Source organism: Onychostoma macrolepis, chromosome 05, assembly GCF_012432095.1.
Source record: "Onychostoma macrolepis isolate SWU-2019 chromosome 05, ASM1243209v1, whole genome shotgun sequence".
NCBI classification, from domain to species: Eukaryota; Metazoa; Chordata; class Actinopteri; order Cypriniformes; family Cyprinidae; genus Onychostoma; species Onychostoma macrolepis.
Window position 1 is genome coordinate 23426313 of NC_081159.1, and position 23509 is coordinate 23449821.

Sequence of the window (23509 nt, forward strand, 5' to 3'; positions counted from 1 at the left end):
TTAGTGTCTCAGTATTAATTACCACATCAAATTTATAGTCATTTATATCAGGATGTGGGGTAGAATGTTTTACATAGGCTAGTTTAATTTCATGTGAGATGGGTGCCCTTAGTAAAACTACTCAAGTTGAATTTAGGGATTGTGCCACAAGCAGTGAAAAAAAACTATTTTATTAGTAACAGAATAGCAAAGACAACAGAATTTCATAGAAATAACAGCTGCAATACTTTGCATGTGTGCATAAGAAGAATATATGCTTCTAGGTGTTATATCTAAGCCAATGAGCCATTATTTGGAACCTCAATGAAACGAGAGCCGAAACGCAGAAAGAACTGCTTTGAAACAACTAGAAGAAATAACTGCTACCATACTTTACAAGTGAGAGGAAACATGCAATATGGATGCAGAAAAACTCATGAAGAAAATGATGTGTCATCCTTTATAACTAAGAGTAACAAAGACAAAATGTTGTAAGTTTATAATATGCATAGTTGATCGCTAAATTTAGGGGCTATGTGTGCTATATACAGATTGATTTACAACACGTGAATTCAGTTATTTATCCCGAAAGAAATAAAAGTGAAATGAGTGAAGCGGGAGAAAAATTGAGTATATTTTATAGTTATACAATGCTAATTTTGTGAAAGAAACATTTCTTCAAATTATATTTTAAATGATCATTAGGCCTTTTGCCGTTTTTGTCGGCAATTTATAGCTAAATTGTTTGCAGTGATTAATTTTAAATCTAGATTAAATCAAGGTTTATCTAATAATTCTGTTGCACCAAACTTTAAAAATAAGCAGGTTTACATTTGAACCCATCATTTTGATCCTAGATTTAAGTAATAGGCTATTTAAGATGAACTTTTATCCTGTTGCACCATAACTTTAAACTCAGATTTAAATCTCGATTATGGATTAACTTTAAATGAATGGAGGTTGCCCGGGATTCGGATCCATCACTCATGGTGCACCTCGGTGTCGGACAAACAAAAGAAGTGAGGAATATGTTTAGCATTTCACAGCAGCGGTCACGGTGATGATAAGGCCAGCACCAGTGATCGCGGCAGCGCCTCTCGTTTCTCATGCTCGCTCCGTGTGTCTGCAGCGCTTTTCACGAGCGGAGATAACTACTAGACGAATCGTGTCTTTTTTTCTTTTCTTTTTTTTTTTCTTATCATTGTAGTAAATTATGCTATTACTACATTAATTTATACTATATCAAGCGCTCCCTGAACAGCTTACTGCCAGTCAAGCCCAAGCACGCTGAACCCGTCTAGAGTGATAATGACCCTGATCTGATCACAAAGTCTTTCCGAGTCACAGGACTCAAGTCCAAGTCAAGTCTCGAGTCATTACTGTCAAAGTCTAAGTCGAGTCTCAAGTCTTTAATTATGTCGAGTCGAGTCGCAAGTCATCAAATTTGAGTCCACTCCACACCCCTGTATAATAGTATTTTAAGAATATATCTAAAATAATTGAGGGAAGATTCAAAATTTAGTAGAAGAGAAATAATGACAAAAATATTCAAGATATCTCGATAAGCTGAAAAATGCATTTGTAAACTTGACATTATGTGAAATGTCAAATAAGACATTCATTGACGATGATTTTGTTACGATATAGTTATGTGAGGATACAACACTGAATATCCTATAGAAAGTTTTGCTATTTCCAATAGAATTTAAATTACAAATTAGGTAGGTTATGCTGTAATTTATGCTGACATAACAATAACATAAAATCTCTTCCTATGTTTAAATGAAAACAAATTGAAAACCAATGAAGATTTTCCTGTAATCTTAGTGCATTCAACAGTGTGTAACATGAGACGAAAACTCCCCTTAATGAAGGCGGAAGACGGAAGTGTGAATCATATGATGACAAAACATGTAAGGTGGGAGGGAAGGAAGAAGGCCGACTTGTATACACTCACTCTTCATTTCGGGAGGACGCATTTCTCGGTTTAACTGAGGTACAGTGCCTCATTTCCACTTATCTTTGGCTTTGTGCGCTGCGTGGTTGGACAGCAATACAGTCCACTAGATTAAAGGCTTAGCTGTGCGCTCCCGTAAACCCTGATTAAGAAGGTCATGAAGCTTTAGCCGTTAGCATTCAGCTAGCACACCATCGACTATCTACATCTCCGCGAGCAGGTTCATTCATCCGCCAAAAATGGAGTGGGCAAGTCAGCTTTGTGTGAGTGAAGGACCAGTTCGCTCTTAGGATTAGAAGAAAGACTCGCTGATAAATCTGAATTGAAAATTAGTTAAAAAATGCCGGATTCGGGGCGTAATAAATGGGTTTTGCTAGTTAGCTCTGTGGGTTTATCTAGTGGGACTGTCACCTGCTGCAGTCACCGCTGCGCCACGTATATTTTTAACAAGTTGTTGTGATGTTACGGTTGTTGGTAACGTTAATCGTTTAAGATGAAGCGCTGGATCACGTTAACCGTCGTTCAGCGGAGTCCGTCAGCTCTTTGACAGCTGACAGTTACTTTATCTGTAACAGTTACTGCACTAACGCTAGCTGGGACGCCGCCTCACAGGTTGACGAGATAGATTATTCTTCTTCTTTAAAGGGAACCGTCTGCAATGGCTATGGTTTTTAGATAAAGCATAAATAAAGAGGTCTACTGTTCCATATATTCTTGTTTATTACTTCTATGTGCCTGCCAGCGTCATCAACTTTGAAATAATACGGCCTTTGGCTTTAGTTTACCACTGCTAGGCTAAGCAAGTCTTTGTTACAAAAAATGCTATAGTTATTGTAAAGTTTACATCTTTGTAAAACAGAATTAATGAATATGTGGTATTCGTACAATGTTAGAAGCTTTCAGAGTATTATACACACATTATCTGTATGTCTGTCTGTCTAGCTCTACCATTCAAAAGTTAATTTGTTTGAGATAAATACAGTAAAAAAAAAAAAAAAGTAATTTAATATGTTTTAAAATGTAATTTATAAAACGGATAGTTCCGGTCCTTGATTCTGATTGGTTGAGCTGCGTTCGCCTTTGTTGACTTCGTGTGTTGCTTGGCAACCACTTTGTTGGAACCACAACCGTTTCTGAGGAACTCTATCGGGCCGAACGGTTCTCTTTGCTTAACCGTTCCGTTCCGTGCCGATCCGGGCCAGTCAGCACGGATACGGTTTCATTTTCCACTGCGGGGCTAATAACGGATCTCTTTGGAATGCAATTCAAATGCGTCAGTCGTTGCCGTGGTAACACAAGTGTTTACATATGATATGAGGTGTAAATAACCACCGCGTTATGGAGGATGATCAGAATTTCCTTTAGATTTTATTACTAATTTGTGGTTACATTGCTCAAAATGGCGGCTTAGCAAGCTACGGAGAAACTAGCAGCTAGGCAACAGACAAGTGACAGATCCTGAGTGGGGACGTCACGCACACGCACTCTACCGAGAACGGTTTTTAATCGTGCCGCGCCGTACCAGGCTCACGTGGAAAAACAACTGGAACCGTACCTGACCGTTCTTAGAACCGTTCGGCCCGATAGTGGAAAAGCAGCTATTATTGTTTGGTGGAAGAATACTGGTTTTATTAATATCATAACACTTTATTTGTTCTGTTTTATTTTATGAAACCTTACTTCGTATATGGAATAACCGTTTTATAAAAGCCATAAGCCCCAAGAAGCCATGGTTTACAGTGAATTTATAACGTCATGCCTAACAACGCCCCTTAGCTGTTATAAATTCACTGTAAACCACGGCTTCTTGGGGCTTATTGCTTTATTTTTCCTGTGATGGCAAAGCAGAATTTTCAGCAGCCATTACTCCAGGCTCCAGTGCCATATGATCCTTTCTTATTACGGTATTATTATTATTAATGCAATAAAAATTAGCTTAATAATATGGTGGAAACCATGATGTATTTTTTCCAGAGATGTTTGGTGAATAGAACATTCTAAAGAACAGTATTTATTTGAAATAGAAATCTTCTGTACCATTATACTGTAAAAACCTTTACTGTCAAATGTATATTGTTATTGGTTTACTAAATTGCTAATGATTATTAATTATTATTGCTAACACTCTAGTTAACGGTGCACTTTTTTAAAGGGGTGTGTTAAACGATAAAAATGTCTCCACGATCTGCTTTTGAAGAAATATTGTAGTATCGTGCTTCAGCGCACATTCTATCAGCTGCTGTTCTTATTCCTCCGTCTCAATATACTGTACATTATTCGGATCTGCTTTAAAGCCTTGCCGGTTAAATGTTTTATTCACGCGTCGGCCTGACGTGCGCTTTTTCTGAGCCCGTACACCCGAAGCGCGCGTGCTAAAGCCTGTCAAAAAGCGCCTGATTACTGAACTAAGTTATCTTGTGCTCTAATACTGTCAAAACACACAAGGTTTATGTATAGACTCCGTTGCTTATGTCTAAAATGAGTAAGTAAACAGCTGAGAGAAACGGATGCGTGCCTCTGTATATTAGATGCGTGCATGTCTTAAAGGGGCAGTACTGAACATGCTTCCGACTGTCATTAAAGGGATAAAATTTAATTTGTCATTATTTACCAACTGGCATGTTGTCCCAAACCTGTATTAATCTTTTTCTTGTGCTGAACACAAAAGAAGATATTTTGAAGAATGTGGGTAACCAAATAGTATCTGGTCCACATTGACTTTTGATAGAAGGAAAAAAAATACTATGGAATAAGTCACTGGGGACCAGCAACTGTTTGGTTTTCCACATTCCTCAAAACAGCATTTATGTTCAGCAGAAGAAACTCATTCAGGTTTAAAGAAACTTTTGAGTGAGTAAATGATGGTATAAATATAAAACTTTTTATTTTGGGGTTAATTATTCCTTCAATGTTAATAAAACACCAAAACACAAAGAGAAAAATCACTCACTACTCTTGACTGAAAAACGTTAATACAGTTGATTTAATAGGAATCAATCTATATAGTTTTTTATTTTTATATTTGTTGATTCAATTTCTCGAATGCTCCTGCTAAATACACCTATTGTACCTGAAAATAAAACACTGGTTTATTTGTATATTATGTGTATTTGTAATGTGTATCTTTGTTCTCATTTTTTAATAACAAAGATAAAATAATGACAAAGATTTTTATCTTCGCCCACTTTGGCCTAAATATCCGCCATTCTTTTTTAATATTTTTGTTACCTTGAAAGGTTTTGTCTTTATAATAGGGAAATTAGTTTGGCTGTAATGCTCAGACAACTTGCAAAATAGTAAAACCAACATGACAAAGAATCGTGATAAAATCGTGAATCGTGTTTTTCTTAAAAATATCGTGATATTATATTTTTGCCATATCGCCCACCCCTAGGTGTAATGATAATATAGTGATTTTGATATATTTGGTAATGAAATACCACAGCAGTCCTTGATCAATGATTTATGCATTTGGAGAGTTAGTGGACTGGTAGTGTTGCCTTACCAACTTACTGTCAGTGTCAGTATTGTCATTCATTTGTCAAGGGCCAGTTATACAGATGTGAACATTAACAGACGGGTGTTCTTTCATGGATGATCATAATACAGTTTGTATGGAAATGGTCAGCAGGGTTACACAAGGCATTCAGGTGCACAGATCATAATTCTGCGGCTTCTTTATTGTAACTGTAAGAATGAAAATGCCTCGTGTTGTTAGTCATTGGGGAAGAAGAAAGGCTGTAAATGTGACAGGTTTTTCCAAAATTGATAACAATAAAAAATGTTTCTTAAGCACCAAATCAGCATTTTAGAATGGTGTCTGTAGGATCATGTGACACTGAAGACTGGAGTTATGGCTGCTGAAAGTTCAGCTTTGCATCACAGAAATAAATTACATATAGTTACAATAGAAAACACTAGAATAAAAAAAGATGTTATTTTAAATTGAATAACATTTCACACTATTACATTTTTACTGTTTTTTTTTTTTAACCAAATAAATGGATCTTTGATCTAAAAATTCTTACTGACCCCAGACTTTTGAACGGTAGTGTATATAAATAAAAAAACTTGTCATCAAGTCAGCTGAATCAAATGAAATACTGTTGTAACCTAAAGTTTCTCTTCCTCTTAAAAGACCTTTCAGGTGATGGCGAGAGTCTAATGTTCAATAACAGGAAATGGGAAACTCTTCACAGCACATTTAGAGAGCATGAGAGGGCAATCACTGCAGACAGAGAATATAATTTGCTGACTGAAAGAGAACATCAAGCTTTAACAATGAGTTTTTGCGCAACTTTTCCCCCTCTCCACAATCTGTAAGAAACATCAGGGAAGGTATTAGAAGGACAGGGACTTGACTTCCTCTTATTCCCCTGCGCTTGCACTTTTTCAGTATCCTACCTCCCTTTATTCTCTTCCACGCTTATCTTATGGGCTTAGGAATCTTCTTTCTCTTCTGCAGGAGAACCGCGGCTTGGGATCCAAGATGACAGACTCCAAATATTTCACCACTACCAAGAAAGGTCTGATGTTTTCCATTGTGTTTTAAAGATACAGCTGTTTTGTGATTAGTATAACATTATGTCAAAGAGATTTAGTCATGTCTGTTCTGGCCAATGCAGTTCATCAAGTTCACTACACCGTTACACATTTAAATACTGAGAAATAAATCGACATTTAGTGCTTTGATATTTCTGCTCTGTTTCTTTCCGCAGAACCCAGTAAACTAAAGTCTAATATTGTGTAGTCTTATTTAACTGCAGTCGAAATGAGATTTGGCGTTCTGGCTTTATTTGGATTAGGCACTTGCAGGCACATGATTGTGTCAGAACAGAGTATTTGAACTGCAAATAGAGCTGCACACAATACTTTGTCAAAGCCAAGAAAAACACTTTACACAGAATTATGATTATTTTCTCTTTTATTACATAAGGTAAACAGCTCCTCGAATACTGTCTGTCTAGACTTGCACATTATTTTCATGCTCTAGTTGTGATCTAAAATTCATAAATTCTAGTGTGTCGGACTCTTTAGGGGAGATCTTTGAGCTGAAGGCAGAGCTCAACAGTGATAAGAAGGAGAAGAAGAAGGAGGCGGTGAAGAAGGTCATTGCATCTATGACAGTGGGAAAAGATGTCAGGTAAGACAAGCCTTTTCACAGTTAAAGGGATAGTTCACCCAAAAATGAAAATTCTGTCATCATTTACTTTCATCATGTCTTTGTTCTGCTGAACACAAAGGAAGATATTCTGAAGAATGTGGGAAACAGAGCAGTTCTGGGGCACCATTGACTTCCATAGTATTTTTTTTTTCCCTACTATGGAAGTCAATGGTGCCCCAAAACAGCCAGGTTACAAACTTTCTTCAAAATATCTTCCTTTGTGTTTGGCAGAACAAAGAAATTCATACAGGTTTGGAACTACTTGAGGGTGAGTAAATGATGACACAATTTTCATTTTTGGATGAACAATCCCTTTAACACTAGAACCGCCACGGGGTAAATTTTACCAGTAGCTGTTTTTCAAATGTACATAACAGATTTTCAACAAAACATTCAAGTCTCCCAGTCATTGACTTTTACTAAAATTATGTAATTTACAACCCAATATTGTTAAAAATTATTTAGATTAAACCAGATAAAAAAACGGAGCATTTATACCTATAAGCGCCGTGCGGGTCAAATTTACCCGCTATATAATGCATGTATTTTCACGCTGTCATTTTCTTGCCGCTTGTGTTTTAACATTGTACATTTCTAGGCAACGCCTTTCACTCACTGATTTAGCGGTTATCAGTTTCATAAATAAAGTCAAAATGACTAAAAGAAGGCTATTTATGGAAGGTAGGTATTAGAAACACTAAATGCCATGATTGATGGAGAGTCTGATGGTAAGTTATGCGTCCTGGGTCGGCTCAGCATCTGACAGTGATCCAGGCATCATATTTAGATGTTTTAGCCTAACGTTACTCATAATTGGTCAAACTTTGGTTTTATTTCATTTTTGTCTTGCCATATCGTTTATTGTTCGCTACGTATGGTGCTGCTATTTATTCTAGTCTGGCCGTTTCCTGAAGAAAAAAAAAATCCAATCTTTGATGTAATGAATAATTTTTTTTTTTTTTTTTGATTACCCAAAGTTTATTGTTGTTGTTCTCTTATTCAAATTATAAATGATATAACTAAACAAATTAATAATTGGGCCTAGGTGAAGCTGTGCGCTTGAATTTTTCATAGCATCATCCTATGCAGTGTGGTGAATTATTGTTGCTCATTATTGTCTATTGGCTATTTTAGTCATTTAAATAACATGGGTTATCCTAATATATTGATTAATGACATTGTATTATAATATTACACCACCCAAATATTTACTACCTTCTAATTTTCGTTGTCAGTGCAGGCTTTTTTTTTTAGCTTACTGACCATTATGGATTAGTGTAGGCTGCATTAAAAAGTCTTAAACATAAAACAACAGGGTAAAAATATAGTTGACGACTAGACATAATCATTTCATGACTCTAGACACTTCTTTGTGAAGACAGTGGCATAATACAGTGAAATAATATGTTCTTTAGCCATATAAAAACAGTTGCCATGTGTGTGGGTAAAATTTACCCGCTGGCGCTTTTAGGTATACAGCGACCTCTGGCGGTTCTAGTGTTAAGTATGCAATGCTTATATGAATGGCTTACTGTTTTATATGCTACTCTGTATGTCATCCATCCCGTGTTTCCATTGGGACAGCACGAGTTTATGGAGTTCTGATCTTAATGGTTTTGTTTCCAGTGCTCTGTTTCCTGATGTTGTGAACTGCATGCAAACGGATAATCTGGAGCTGAAGAAGCTGGTCTATCTGTACTTGATGAATTATGCCAAGAGCCAGCCGGACATGGCCATTATGGCCGTCAACACCTTTGTGAAGGTACAGTTCAGACGAAACAACTGCTAGTATTTTTAATATTTTACCATACAGTTTGCACAGGCAATAGGTATAGATTATGAGATATTCATTTACTTTTCAATGCAAAACAACTGTAATATATGGATTATTAATTAAACACGCTCTGAAGTTTAGACAGATGAAATTTCCACTCCGGACTGTGAAGTTCTTAAAAGGCATGACTTAAGCCTGACAGCAGCAGAGAAGCTCTCATCTGTATGAGTGCTGGAATAGTCAGTCTTTATAGGATGGTACAGTCTGCATGGCAGTCACTCCATCAGCACTAAAGAGTTTTTCCTGGCTTCCCACACACCTGAGAATGGAACAAGAGACAAATTACTGAAGCAACTAGATGAAGACTAAAACAAGTAGGCAATAAGGCCCATCACAACAAATTATAAAACGAAAGTTTACAGGTCCCTCAGGGTCTCTTGTCATGTATTACACATCTGTCTTTTTTATCGGTGCTACAAACAGCAAAGCTATAAGTTTATTTACTTTTCTCAGTAGACTTTTTTTCATTGCTAGCTTTTAAATTATGCTTTTTTCAGTAGCAAATTTCTATTTTTCAAATTTTTCAGTAATTGAGTAGTTTTTTTTTCATGGTGGAGACTTTTTTTCATTGACTTTCATTGCTTTTATTCTGTGCAAATTATATTTTCTATAACTTTCACAGAAACATTATTTGGTATGTTTATTTAGCCGTTTCACACAGAAACTTGATTTATGAAAATATGCAGTAGCATGCAGCAAGGTATTTTTGCCATGTTTGTAACTTAGCTTAGCTAATTGTTCTGTATAGGCCTAGTAGTTGATAGCCTAGTATATATTTATGTACACATTCATATTTAATGCACACAAACACACACACACATAAATACAATAAATTGATCAAAAGTGGCAGTAGAGACATTCATAATGTTACAAAGAAGTTTATATTTAAAAAAAAATGCTGTTCTTTTGAACTTTGCATTCATCATAGAATCCTGCAGTAAATGTGCTTATATGTGAGCGTGTATATGTGAATGTATTTTTGCAAAAAATGTTAATCGGCACGTTTTCAATAGTGGTGGCTTGATACCACTTTTTCAGAACCGATCCTGATCCGATACCAAAAATTCTGAATATCTGCCGATACCAATATCGATCCGATACCTGGGCAGTTTTTTTTTTTTAAATCAGTGTTGAATTTTTATACCTCAATGTGTGTTGACCTGATCATGACTTTTTGTCTACTTATCTACTAAATATAGACAACTTTATTGTAAAGATAAATGGGTGCATATATAATTATAATCTATGACAAAAATACTATTATAAACTAGGTTAGTGGGTAATTCAGTAGCAAAAGTTACTCTAGAAAAATCATGAGTTCACAATTGTATAAAAACTAAAATTAGTGGGGAACAAATAAAAGTGAATAAGTGTAGGACTAAATCTAACATGATAATGTAAAATGATATACATTGCTCTTTGTATTATTGTAAAATACATTCATGAAAAACAAGTTTTTATATATATATATATATATATATATATATATATATATATATATATATATATATATATATATATATACTGTAAAATTAAAAGATATTTCTTTTAAATGTATAGCACAGTAATGAGGCAGAAACATATGATAGATAAGACTAACAAGAAAGGCTATTAATATTCTTTCTCATTGTGCAAAAGTATTATGATACGAAAGGCTCCAAATACAGAGCAGCACAAAGAGCTTATGCGTATCCCGTGCGCAGAATGATGCGCTTGAAGCAACACGGAGTCACAGCGCTCTGCAAGTCCGCATAGAAAGGTTCAAAGCACAAAGTGAAGAGATATTAATGCGTAGTGTATTAAATCAGTGCGATAGTTTGAGCCTTTTCTTTTAACACTTTTAAATTTCAGTTACTGTGCTCGTTAAGAACACGATTTTGAAAACAGCACGAAGATAAAGTCCTTTTATGTAAAACCATTCATCTTTATTTACAGATCAAGTATAATATTAGGAACATTTAATAATCTTGCAGAGAGTTTCATCGTCTTGACTCGTTACCGAACGCAACATGGAGTTTGAACGCTAAATGGTGGATGACACACAGCCGCAGCGGAAAGAAGAGTTTACGTCAGCTTGACTTAAATATTCATCTGTACCTCACATTAAACTATGTAATGGCTTTAGAACACTTAAAATATAGTGCACGAAAACTTTATGGTGTTTTATAATGTGTTTGTGGCTTTTGTGGGGCTTAACAATAACACAATAGTATACCCACAGTATCGGATTTGGATCGGTCTTGTCTGACCGATACCCCAATCCGGCAGAAAATGCCAGTGTGGGAGCGATACCGATTAGGGCTGAGTATCGATTCAGATGTCCTGATTCGATTCAAATTCGATTTCGATTCTTGATTCGATTCTCAATTATTTATTTTTTTACATTCAGTGAATATAGTTTCAATACAAATGCAATTGATATTTCTAAAAAATGAAAGGTAAACATTAGTTTAAAAATGGTGATTAATTAAAAAAAATTAAGAGCCACAGGCCTGTATTTTAAACCTATTCTTTTTTTGTATAGGCTCCTTTTATTTTTATACAAAAATAGGTCCCTATAAAATGCTCTTCTTAATTTTTATAGTAATCAGATGAAGGCATAAAACATTAATTTAATTTATTATAATCAAATTTATCATAATTTATCCTAAAAATTAAACCCCTTTATTTTTTGGCAAAGTGCTGCACAACAGATTTGTACTGTTAAAATTAAAAAGAAAACAAATGTGGTTATTTCTTTAAAAATAAAGATTTATTAATATTTAGTATTAGTAGTAGTTGCATTGTTGTTACATTGAGTCTTAAGACTGCTAAATAGTAATATTTCTGACACAGTTTCTGCATGTTAAACTAAACTTTTATTTTGACGGGTTGCAGTGAGGAACTTGCAGCTGCTGTGTATGTGATGTAGATTTCTCAAATTAAACGGTACAATGCTAATGAAGTGACTCTCAGGGCAGCTGGAGATTATATTCTTGTGTTTTATCATCAAATAGTGAGACGGCAGAAGCTGAAAACACCGTGAGCGTCATCCGCGCTTTAGTAAATGTGTAGTAAACAAAATAGTGCATCTGCTCCATCTGCTATTCATTCATGGCGGAAATCATGGCGCCTTATGCGTGATGTCAAATGCTTCCGCAGATTCCTAGTATTACTATAGAATTTTACCTGAGCATTGCATATCACGCATATTGCTTTGTTCTTGGTTCTTGTCAACAGTATCTCCACCATGATAAGCTCTGAATGAATGACAGGCTTTTTGTTGTAACATCGCGCAATGTAAATAAGAGGGTGACATCTAGTGGAGAAGACTAATGATAAGATTCACATTAATCAGATCTTGTTTTAAATGTTTGCTGAAATGAATACAGGAAAAGATCGATTCGCGGCTTTTGAGAATCAATATCATATGGACGTCATATAAAAAAGCACACCCTTCATTTTCAACAATTTTTGTTTTTTGACAATGTCTATATTTTAGGGCTTATGTGTGTTGGTGATATGTTCTCTCCTGCAGGACTGTGAGGACCCAAACCCTCTGATCCGTGCACTGGCGGTGCGCACCATGGGCTGCATCCGAGTGGACAAGATTACCGAGTACCTGTGTGAACCTCTAAGGAAGTGTCTGAAAGATGAAGACCCTTACGTAAGGAAGACTGCTGCAGTTTGTGTCGCCAAGCTGCATGACATTAACGCCCAGCTGGTGGAAGACCAGGGCTTCCTGGACACCCTGAAAGACCTGATCTCTGACTCCAACCCCATGGTGAGGCATTATAACCCAAATAGTCAAATAAGATAAAACCAATATAAGATATATAATTTACATGTGAAAGGAACATAAAATCTAAGTCCTGGTTAGATGCTGACAATATTCCAAAAAATTATCTCTGAGCTTAGATAAATATCCCTGAGTGCATCTGTACTCAGGCTAATTCACTTGCCCGTACACTTATGTTTGTTTTAAGGGCATCCGTGGGCTTGCCAGTGCCATTTAGCTCTCTTAGTCTCCATGGTGTGTAATTTCATGCTATTGTTGTGCGAAACTCGAGACCGTTCACATACTCTACCACTGTATTGAGTTTAATGCCTCTTTTTTTTTTTTTTCTCCATTAGGTGGTGGCAAATGCAGTAGCGGCTCTGTCCGAGATAGCAGAGTCTCATCCTAACAGCAACCTTCTGGACCTGAACCCTCAGACAATTAATAAGCTCCTGACAGCCCTTAATGAGTGCACCGAGTGGGGCCAGATCTTCATCCTCGACTGCCTGGCCAACTACACGCCCCGTGACGACCGCGAGTCACAGAGGTCAGAGGGCAATGTTATTTCATCACTCCAGTGTGGTGGACTCTACACAGTTTCTCTAATGAAGTCTACATAAAACTAATAAAGCTGTATCTAGTATCTGCACTGATTACATGAGTTGAATTTAATTAGGTCTTACTTAGCCTATGTTTTTTACTTATATGTTTGGTCCATGGGATTCTGTATTTGGCACATGTAAACATTGTCACATTCTTTACTTGCATAATAAAAAAAAAAATTGAATTAGATCAGAGTTGGCTCAATATCAATATCAGATTGTTCAAATGTAGAATGCATTTTGGAAAATCAGTGTATATATTTTTTTTATAAGCTGTAATTCAGGCAATATTAAACTACCCAGCCTGTTTTTGCTGTTAAAGATTAGTTTTTTCCTCTGCCTTGTTGAAGCATGGTTCTCTCTCTCCTCCCACAGTATCTGTGAGCGTGTAACTCCACGGCTGTCCCACGCTAACTCTGCCGTGGTTCTGTCTGCTGTGAAGGTTCTGATGAAGTTCATGGAAATGCTTCCTAAAGATCTAGACTATTACGGCACTCTTCTGAAGAAACTTGCTCCTCCATTGGTCACACTGCTCTCAGCTGAACCTGAACTGCAGTATGTTGCCTTGAGGAACATTAACCTCATCGTACAGAAACGGTAGGTGCAGAGCTGTGGAAAATAAACGAGTTTATATGAAGTGATGATGGTTTGGGTATTTCAAAAGTTAATGCACAAATAATTATTTTGTAAATCAACTTTATTATATATTTATCTTCTTTTTTTCTGTTTCTACAAGCCCTGAAATTCTAAAGCATGAGATGAAGGTTTTCTTTGTGAAATATAATGACCCAATCTATGTCAAGCTGGAGAAGCTGGATATCATGATCCGCCTGGCGTCTCAGGCCAACATTGCTCAGGTGAATGAAACGCCACCCACACCACTTCACTTCACTAGTGGAAAACCTGATCTTTGCCTGATCATTTATGTTCGTGCATTTTTCTTTTACACCACCGGAGTATAATTAATTAAATGATGTCTTAAATGTATTTACAAATTTGTTTAGCCTTTCTTCTTTTTTCTAGCCTTTTTATCATTATTTTGTTTTGTTTATTGAATTTCAAATCTATGTCTATGGAGCCAAAATGGCAATAAACGTAAATATTATTACCACTACTACTTGCGTTTTATAATATCCTTCATCATTTTTATTCTTCTTGTTGTTTGTTTAATTTTTATTGTTTTTCTTTTTAAATCCTAAAACTGTTATTTCCATGTTTAGATCTCTTTTAGATTTTCCATATGTTAACATCACTCACTTTTGGACCCCACTCTGTATCACATTACCATTTGAAATGTATGTTTATGAGAGTGTGCTAAATTTCTGTATGTTTGTGTGGTGTAGGTGCTGGCTGAGCTGAAGGAATATGCCACTGAAGTGGACGTGGACTTTGTGCGTAAAGCTGTACGAGCCATTGGCCGCTGCGCAATTAAAGTAGAGGTGAGCTGGCCTGACCCTGATCAGGATAGCATTATTGTTAACTTAATCAGCACTGGCAGTCTGATGAGTCTTCATTTTAATTGTAAAGTTCACCACTCCTAATGAAAGTATTCAACCTGATGTGAAACAAAAGCCAAATCCTTAATTGGTTAACTGATGATACCATTCATGCTTTAGTAGATCAGCTTATCTGTTTTTCTGTCCCTCCTGTCTTTGTTACAGCAATCAGCAGAGCGTTGTGTCAGCACACTGCTTGACCTCATTCAGACCAAGGTCAATTATGTGGTGCAGGAAGCCATTGTGGTCATCAAGGACATCTTCCGGAAGTACCCCAACAAGTAGGTTTTTCTGTTTCTTGTGCAATTTCCCCTGTCCCTGACCTCTTTGTCACTAAAGCTGTTTCTCTCTCTCTCTCTCTAAACTGCATCCTATTTCTGTTTGGCTAAGGTTCATTATCCAGATGTTAGAGGTTCATTGTCCTGACACAGTCTCTGTTCAGCCATGCCTTTCATAGTAAAATGAGTTGAAGAATTCAGTAAAGATTCACTGAACCCGGCCTTCTCTCCCGCTATGTCATTTTGCTGCTTCATTGTTGTTGTTTTTTTTCTTAAATGTACTGTCAGGTATGAGAGTGTGATTGCCACTCTGTGTGAGAACCTGGACTCTCTGGATGAGCCTGAGGCACGGGCAGCCATGATCTGGATTGTGGGAGAGTACGCAGAGAGGATTGACAATGCAGATGAGCTGCTGGAGAGCTTCCTGGAAGGCTTCCATGATGAGAGCACACAGGTGAAGTGCCTTTCAAATTGCTTTATTAATTATGCTGTAATAAGTACAGCAGACTTGTGATATGCATGCAGTGTATTAAGTTGCTTCAATGCGCATAAAGAAGAACTACAACAATGTAATAGGATGACTTTTTGCTGTGGTATCGAAATTGGTCTCTTTCACTGGTAGTGGTAATGACTACTGAAATTTTGGTATCATAACAATAGGGCCATACTACCCTAGTGAATACTGTAATGAACTTGTCTCATGGAAAATCGTGTCAGAATTTGTCCCTGTATTAATGTTTTTTCACGCTTCTCTTTCAGGTGCAACTGCAGTTGCTGACAGCTATTGTGAAGTTGTTTCTGAAGAAACCCACTGAGACCCAGGAGCTGGTGCAACAAGTGCTCAGTCTCGCCACACAGGTGAGATATCGGCACGGGCGCTTATCAAAGCACACGTTTCAGTGGGAAAAAGACTCTGCACATATACTTGCTCACACCTTCAAGGACACCCTCTGTAGGTGTTGCCATCCTCAAATGGCAGATCTCTAAAGCAAGGCCGTTTGGCTTTCTGACTCACTCTGTAGAAAAAAACTGTTACTCAGTGATACAAAATGCTGTAATTGTTTTTTGTAACTGTAGGTAGACAATAAGAGGATAAACAAACCACAAAATGGAAGACTTCTAATTAGTAAACATGTCTCAAATGAATGTTAAGTGCACAGGAAACAAAGCCGATGATTATAAAGGCATCGGGAATTAAGTTGAGAGAGGGATTAGTGTCCTGCTCCTGTGCCTCTGTTAGACTACACAACCTGCTCCGCTTTAATATATTATGTACATATTTGTGTCATAATGCAATGTAAATAGTAAACCACCATTTGGGTTAGAGCTTGTGGGCCAGAGTTTTGAAACCCTGTATCATATCAAAACAACAGGTTTATTTTTAATAAACATGTATATATTTGTTAATGCTAGTATACCTTGCTTTCTTCCTCTGTGCCCGTTATGAATTTAATTGCTATTAACGAGGTTTTTGTTTTTTTTTTTTTGCATCAACAGAATTAGCTTTTTAGGCCATAGTGTTGCAGAATAAGGGCACCTTATTCTTTTTTTTTTCCAGTTAAAAGAGAGTGCTGCTTATCCATAAAAACTACCTTATGTGTAAAAACATTTTAATTTGAGGATTATTATTATATCTAGAAATAAATAGCTATTTAATATGGAATCTGTTTTTGTAATCTTTATTATTATATTAATGTACCAACTGACAGGATTCTCTGTATAGTTTACAGCATTAGAGATTTTCCTTTTAGAAAAATTTACGTGATTTGTACCTCAGATATATCCCAATATAAACTAAACTGAATCAAGCTTATGAGTCAGATTTAAATTCAATTTGTGAAATCTGTCAATACCCAGCCTTAATGTAAAGCATTTTCCTTCATGTCTCTTCAGTAGACTTGGATTAAAGTGCTTAATTCATATGGCTTACTTTTAATTTGTCTTTATGTACCTTTTGCAACTTGAAAATGTTGATGACATAGACTAGTTTAATATTTGTGTGTAGAGCAGGTATGTGTGTGAGATCTCATTAATATTCAGAGAAGCTGTGAGCTTGTGCTTTCAGACTGGGATCTGAGATTGAATCTTGTCATTATTAACTTTGAGGTTCAGTGCCACAGGCTGTACTCGCCGCCAGGGTTCTGTCAGAATACCAAATGTCCTCCTTTATCCCAGGTGTTGTTTTATGACCTCAAGATCTAATTCTCTCACCGCTGTTTTGCTCTGGGTGTTGCTGGCGTACCACTTGATCTTATCACACAGATGAATTGGTGCTCAAAGAAGTTTTGCATTATTTACACAAGACTCTGTCCTTCAGATGAGGTTTTGTGGAAAGTACCAGTCACCTCATTTTCTCTCCCTTCCTCTCACATCATAAACAGTGTATGATTCCCTTAGGTTCAATATTGGTCAATTTCTCTTTCCCTGTATTTTGCTCCCTTTAACTCTGCAGGATTCTGATAATCCTGACCTGCGTGACCGTGGCTACATCTACTGGCGTCTGCTCTCCACTGACCCTGTGGCGGCAAAAGAGGTGGTGCTGGCCGAGAAGCCTCTGATATCAGAGGAGACAGACCTGATTGAGCCCACCCTGCTGGAGGAGCTTATCTGCCACATTGGTACTCTGGCCTCAGTCTACCACAAACCTCCCAGTGCTTTTGTGGAGGGCAGCCGTGGCGTTCAGCACAAGAGACTTCCTGCTCGCACTGGCTCGTGAGTCTCTGTTTTTACTCTTTTCTTATTTTACTTTTTATATATAGAATAGCAAATGTAAAGATTTATAAATACGCGCACACACAAAGAATTTATAATAATTATTATAGTTAATATTTAATAATATTTCTGAAATTATTTTACATTCACCTTACATATGTTTTTTAAAATGTATCTTATTTAAAAATGTTTATTATTATTATTATTATTATTATTATTATTATTATTATTATTAACAAAATACATATATTTTTTTAAATTATAATTTGAAAATTTCTCTCTTTCAGTGGGGAAGGTGCCGAGAGCCCTGATGTTGGCCAGTCTGGACCTTCTGAAGCTCCACCTGCTGTCATTCCATCACAAGGTGATCTCCTCGGTGACCTGCTGAACCTGGATCTGGCCCCACCCACTGCCACTGTCCCTTCAGTGCAGCCCTCAATGCAGATGGGAGCCATGGACCTACTGGGAGGAGGTCTGGATAGCCTGGTATGTTCATCTCCCGCCGCCTCTCGCTCTGCTACAAACATAATCACTCCTTTGTGGTGAAATTAGATTCATTTACAGGGAAAAACAGTGTAATTACTGGAATGAATATACCCATCTGTTCCTTTAACAATCTGTGTGTGCGTATAGGCTTTCGGTAATGTGTTTGTCAGTTGTTCAGCTCACACATGTTGTAGGACATTTATTTTGAGTTAGCGTTGACCTGGGGCCCGTTCTTTGTACGTTGCTTATTACATCTGAGATGATTTGAAAGATTCCAGATCTTCTAATCCTTATAACTGATCTCTGGCTAATTTGGTTCTTCAAACTAATTTGCATATTTGATTAAAATATGTGGATTAAGTTGTCTAAGATTACTGCGCGTTCTCGTGTTCCCAGAAATGGGCAGATGTATCGATACTTGAAACCACGATCAGCAATGCAGCGATTGGCTGGCGGCAAGACAGCAACGTAATGACATCATATTTATATTATACCTATTTATATTCACAATTTCTAGTATTTGTACAGGCTTTACATTTTTATTTCAATGTTGTAATAAGCAATTAATTTAATTTTATCTTTGAAGCAGATTTGTTATGTGACAGCATTAATTAAAGTTTCTTAATAGTCAAGATCAAGATCTGCATCTCCTGCGCTCCATCAAGCCACTCCCATAATAGCTGCCACCACTCAAATTAATGCACAATTCAGATTAACTGTATAGCGTGTGTAAGACTCCAATACAAGTAATTATTTCATCACTAATAAATCTTTCAATAAGTAAAACTGGCTGTCTATAGTATTATAGACTACATAACATTATTATATTTTTTTCAAATGAATTATTAAATTATTATTTTAGATGATTGTCCCTGGATCATTTATCTTGTAATAAATTAGCTGTGGCTGGGACAGATTTTAAGTATCAATTCTGCTTAAAAAGATGCAATCTAATCCTGTTTACATGAAATAAACCTGCTCCTGAGCAGGTTTAAGCTTACGGACCTGTTGCTATGACAGCAAGTCCAGGATGAGCTTCGAAGAACCAAATGATCCAAGATCAAGCGAAATCATCAACAATCAAATCCAGCTAACTGAGTTAGCGACGTACGAAGAACGGGCCCTTGAACAGGATCCAGACCTAAATCGAGATAATTTGATCCAAGATCAGCCCCCTTCTCCTCAAACACACATCCAAAGTCTCTTAACCAGTGTAATTGTGTCTGTTGAGAAATCACAGATGGTCTTGCATAATTACAGTTAACTTTCCTTGCCTGCATTTCCCCTCCGGTCTTCTCTTTCTCTTTTTTGACTTGGGTTTTTTTTTTTTTGTTCCTGTCTCTTTTATCCTCATGCTACACTTGCAGATGGGCGATGAATCAGATACGGTAATTAAACTAAGTGAAAGAGGAAGCAGACACTTTCATATCATGCCATTTCATTAGTCTAAATTGCGGATCTGTTAGTATGAGTATCTGATGTACTCCTCACACCAGCAGAGGGCTGCTTCAGCTACTGCAGAATACCACGTACAACATTTTTATTTACAATCACTTGTGACTAGTGTTGAAATAGGTAAAATATCTCCAAGATGTTTGTTTTGTCATAACACACCTTGCATTACCAGTCCTAGACTTGATGCAACCACATGTTATTTTTCTGAAAGTTATGTCAATGTTTTTAGTCGCTGTAAAGTTCGTGAATGTTTGTAGAGTTTTAGAAATCCCCAGCCTCATTCCCCTCATTTCTTCTGCTTTCATGCATTGGAAACATTTCATCCATTTCTCATTCCTCTATCAGCCGGGAGTTTCCCACAGGACAGAGGTGCAGTCTCCCCAGCCATCTTCTGATTATAGTGAGAGAGAGGTCTGTGTGGGTGTTCTGACCTTTGAGTTCATCCTTAAAAAGTTCCTCTGTACTGATCTTAGACTAGTCCCTGTTGCCCAACATAAACTGCTCTCAGATCAGTTTGAAGGAACCATAAGAGCACCTTTCCTCATTTTTGTTTCAGTGTTTGAGTTTGTAGCTTTAGTTGTAGTCGCACACAAGTAGTCACATCTCATACAAAATGTTTAGTATGTTGAAAGTAGGGGTGGGCGATATGATATGATTTCATGATATGAGTCATTTTTGGCCAAATAATTATATAAATATGTTATTTTAGCTTTGTTATTAAAAATAAGAACAAATATAAACAATAAGACACATACAATTTTTTTTTTCAGGTGCAGTTTGTCTATGTAACAATAGCATTCAAGTAAGAAATACTAAAAAAAGAGCAGTCAGTGTAAAGTAAATCACTGCATAGTCTTCACTGTATGAATTAAATACACACTGATTTGTATTAAAGCTACAAAAGTTGTTCAAGAACAGTGAGGGATTCTCTCTTTTTTCTTTGCTTTTTAAGGACAATGACAGTAGCGGGTATCTTTAAGACTTCATTATAAAGATCCAGTATGTTGGCATACATCTGATTTCTTTCCCAATGGTTTACAATCATTTAAGACATAACTGACTGTGTTTTTGTGGATACTCACCAAGACAGACATTTTATGGCCTTTTTTGGCTTTAGTAGATAGAGACAGTAGGGATGAGACAGGAAATGACAGAGGAGAAGTGTTAGAGATGGAACTAGGAAAGCACCTTGTGACCCTGGATGCAAACTTGGGTCACTCATGTACATCTTTCTGTGTCACGTCAACATCTCACTAACTTTAAGCAGTCCTGTGCTGTGCAGATATATTTACATGCTGCGATATAAACAAAACCGTTATCGATTGACACTTCATATTGCCCATCCCTAGTAGAGAGTAAAAAGATTAAAGAAACTGTCCGTAGAATGTCTCACAACTTCCTTAGCAGCTCATTGACTCGTTTCCACCCACTGAGCTAGTTCCCCCTTCATCAGCCTCTTCATAATTATCCACATCTTTCCTGTCTACTGATCCTTACACTCACTTTTTGTCCTCTCTCTGTTCCCAGCTGGGAGGAGACATCGGCGGAAGCCCTTCGGTAAGTTAGAGAGAGAGTATTAGCATCAACCGAGGGGTTTGGCTTCATTAATCAAAGAGCTGTTAAATTCCTCCTGCATGTCTTTTATCTTAGTAAATTTTCCTGACGGTCTTGTAGCAGTCTAGAAAAGTTGTAATGCTTGTCTCCCTCTGCTCAGATGGGTGCCGGTTTGGGGGCGGCCCCAGCAGCCATGCCTGCTGCTCTCGGCGGTGCTCCTGCTGTTGGAGGTGGATTGGGAGACCTTTTTGACCTTGGTGGAGGTGTTGGCATGCCAACAGGATCCTACGTTGCTCCTAAAACTGTAAGTATAGAATCAATCAATACTCCGAATCAATAACTTTGGTTATGACTTCAGAAGTCTTTTATAAGCAGTTTCCCCGCTTTTTTAAGTCCATTTGTAATGCGGCAGCGGTTCCTGGACTCTTAGTGGGTGTGCACATGAAACGTGCTGTGGTGTTCAATAACAGCTCGACAGAGTCCAACAGAATTCAGAGCACGTTTTTTATCTTAAAAAAAAGGCTTAAAAATGCAACTCGTAGAATGAGATGTTTAAAAAAACAGCAAGGTGCAATGCAGGGGCCTAAAACGTCCGTCTGATGCATGTGTACAGAAACATGGAGACGTCCTGTGTGTGTCCCTAACTCTCTTTCTTTCCCCCACACTCTCAACCTGTTTATCTGTGGGTTCAGGTGTGGTTACCGGCCATGAAAGCTAAAGGGCTGGAGATTTCTGGGACATTTGCCCGACGCGGTGGGATCATTCAGATGGATATGTCTCTTAACAACAAAGCCATGAGCGTTATGACTGACTTCGCCATTCAGTTCAACAGGAACAGGTGAGTCCAACATAAGACTGTTTTGGAGGTCTCTTCAAGGTTTTGCTCTTCTCTCTGTGGTATCTTCTCCGATTGCTAATCAGTTTGGAGGTCTGCCTGGAAGACGTTCCATTCATTTATATTGTTTTGTCAGTGGGATCATTCAAGGACATGCTGATATTCTAAAGAGACTTAAACGTGTTCATGTCAGTTGAGGACTTCTGTCTAGAAAATTACTGCTTGTTTAGTAAAGCAGATTGTTGTAATATATTCTACTTAGATCTTTGACTAATGCAAGGGCAACAGAAGGTCATATTCTTATGCATGTATAGATTTATAGAATGGTGCTTTCTCACACAAATCTCAAGCCACTATGCTAGGCTGTTGTGAGTGGTTGACAGAGTGTTGCTATGGATTTGTTAGGGTGACCAGGTGGTTGGTTGCTTGCCCTATCAAAACTGCACACATCTAAGTCTTTATGATGTTCTTGTTCCTAGAAGGTCCCTCTACCTGTAAATGTGCAACAAATTTACAGATTGCAAACAATAAAACAAAATTTCAAATCCTGAGCCAAATATTGATCGGGTCTTAACAGGTGATGCAACCAAAACAATTAGTTTTGGAGGGCAAAATCATTGACTAAAATGTCTCTAATGGCACATTTTGACTGTGTCAGTGTCTTATTTCATGCACGCATGATTAGCTACAGCTGGTAAACATATCATCAGGCACATATATCACTGTGACCAAAAATGATGCTATAGTATGTAAAATGTGTTTGGTTGAAATATTAAGAGGTGTCTCATTGCAGAAGAGCTGTGAATATGACATACGAATATGTTTTCAAATTAAATTACCCACGTTTAACTGCAGTAGCAGTAGTTTTGACTAAATTAAACTTAAATTTCAGTTTGTGTGAAACCATTTCAGTTTTTGTTGCATCGCTAGTCTAAACTGTTTCTCTGTTTTTCTGTAGTTTTGGTCTCGCCCCTGCTGGCCCTCTGCAGGTTCTGACTCCTCTGAGCCCCAATCAGACCATTGACGTTAGCCTCCCTCTCAGCGTGAACGGCCCTGTCATGAAAATGGAACCTCTCAACAATCTGCAGGTATTGTATCATAATTCATGTGCAGTATGAAATGAGTGTTGTGCTATTAAGCAATAAAGCAAGCCCCTGATGAGCATTATTAGCAGAGGCTGCAGCCCAAAAAAGCCACTCCAGAGACAGTATACAGGTGCTGGTCATATAATTAGAATATCATCAAAAAGTTGATTTATTTCACTAATTCCATTCAAAAAGTGAAACTTGTATATTATATTCATTCATTACACACAGACTGATATATTTCAAATGTTTATTTCTTTTAATTTTGATGATTATAACTGACAACTAAGGAAAATCCCAAATTCAGTATCTCAG

At 37.1% G+C, this 23509-nt stretch overlaps 1 protein-coding gene across 5 annotated transcripts in view; it reads left to right on the forward strand.

Annotated features, from left to right (window-relative positions):
- The first annotated feature begins 1865 nt into the window (after positions 1-1865).
- The window catches only part of ap1b1 (adaptor related protein complex 1 subunit beta 1), a 36747-nt gene continuing 15103 nt past the window's right edge, over positions 1866-23509 (forward strand). Inside the window, exons 1-20 of one of the 5 annotated variants that reach the window (XM_058775801.1) lie at positions 1866-1975; positions 6402-6462; positions 6974-7079; positions 8727-8862; positions 12452-12697; positions 13048-13238; positions 13669-13890; positions 14030-14150; positions 14637-14732; positions 14955-15070; positions 15356-15521; positions 15827-15925; positions 17520-17779; positions 18067-18265; positions 19633-19653; positions 20066-20131; positions 21248-21277; positions 21435-21578; positions 21967-22112; positions 23068-23197. In XM_058775801.1, coding sequence (XP_058631784.1) covers positions 6426-6462; positions 6974-7079; positions 8727-8862; positions 12452-12697; positions 13048-13238; positions 13669-13890; positions 14030-14150; positions 14637-14732; positions 14955-15070; positions 15356-15521; positions 15827-15925; positions 17520-17779; positions 18067-18265; positions 19633-19653; positions 20066-20131; positions 21248-21277; positions 21435-21578; positions 21967-22112; positions 23068-23197 — 2532 coding nt within the window. In that variant the 5' untranslated portion in view covers positions 1866-1975; positions 6402-6425. Of the gene's footprint in view, positions 1976-2111; positions 2200-6401; positions 6463-6956; positions 7080-8726; positions 8863-12451; positions 12698-13047; positions 13239-13668; positions 13891-14029; positions 14151-14636; positions 14733-14954; positions 15071-15355; positions 15522-15826; positions 15926-17519; positions 17780-18066; positions 18266-19632; positions 19654-20065; positions 20132-21247; positions 21278-21434; positions 21579-21966; positions 22113-23067; positions 23198-23509 lie in introns of those variants that run through there. The other 4 variants (XM_058775804.1, XM_058775800.1, XM_058775802.1 and 1 more) reach the window with 4 other exon arrangements.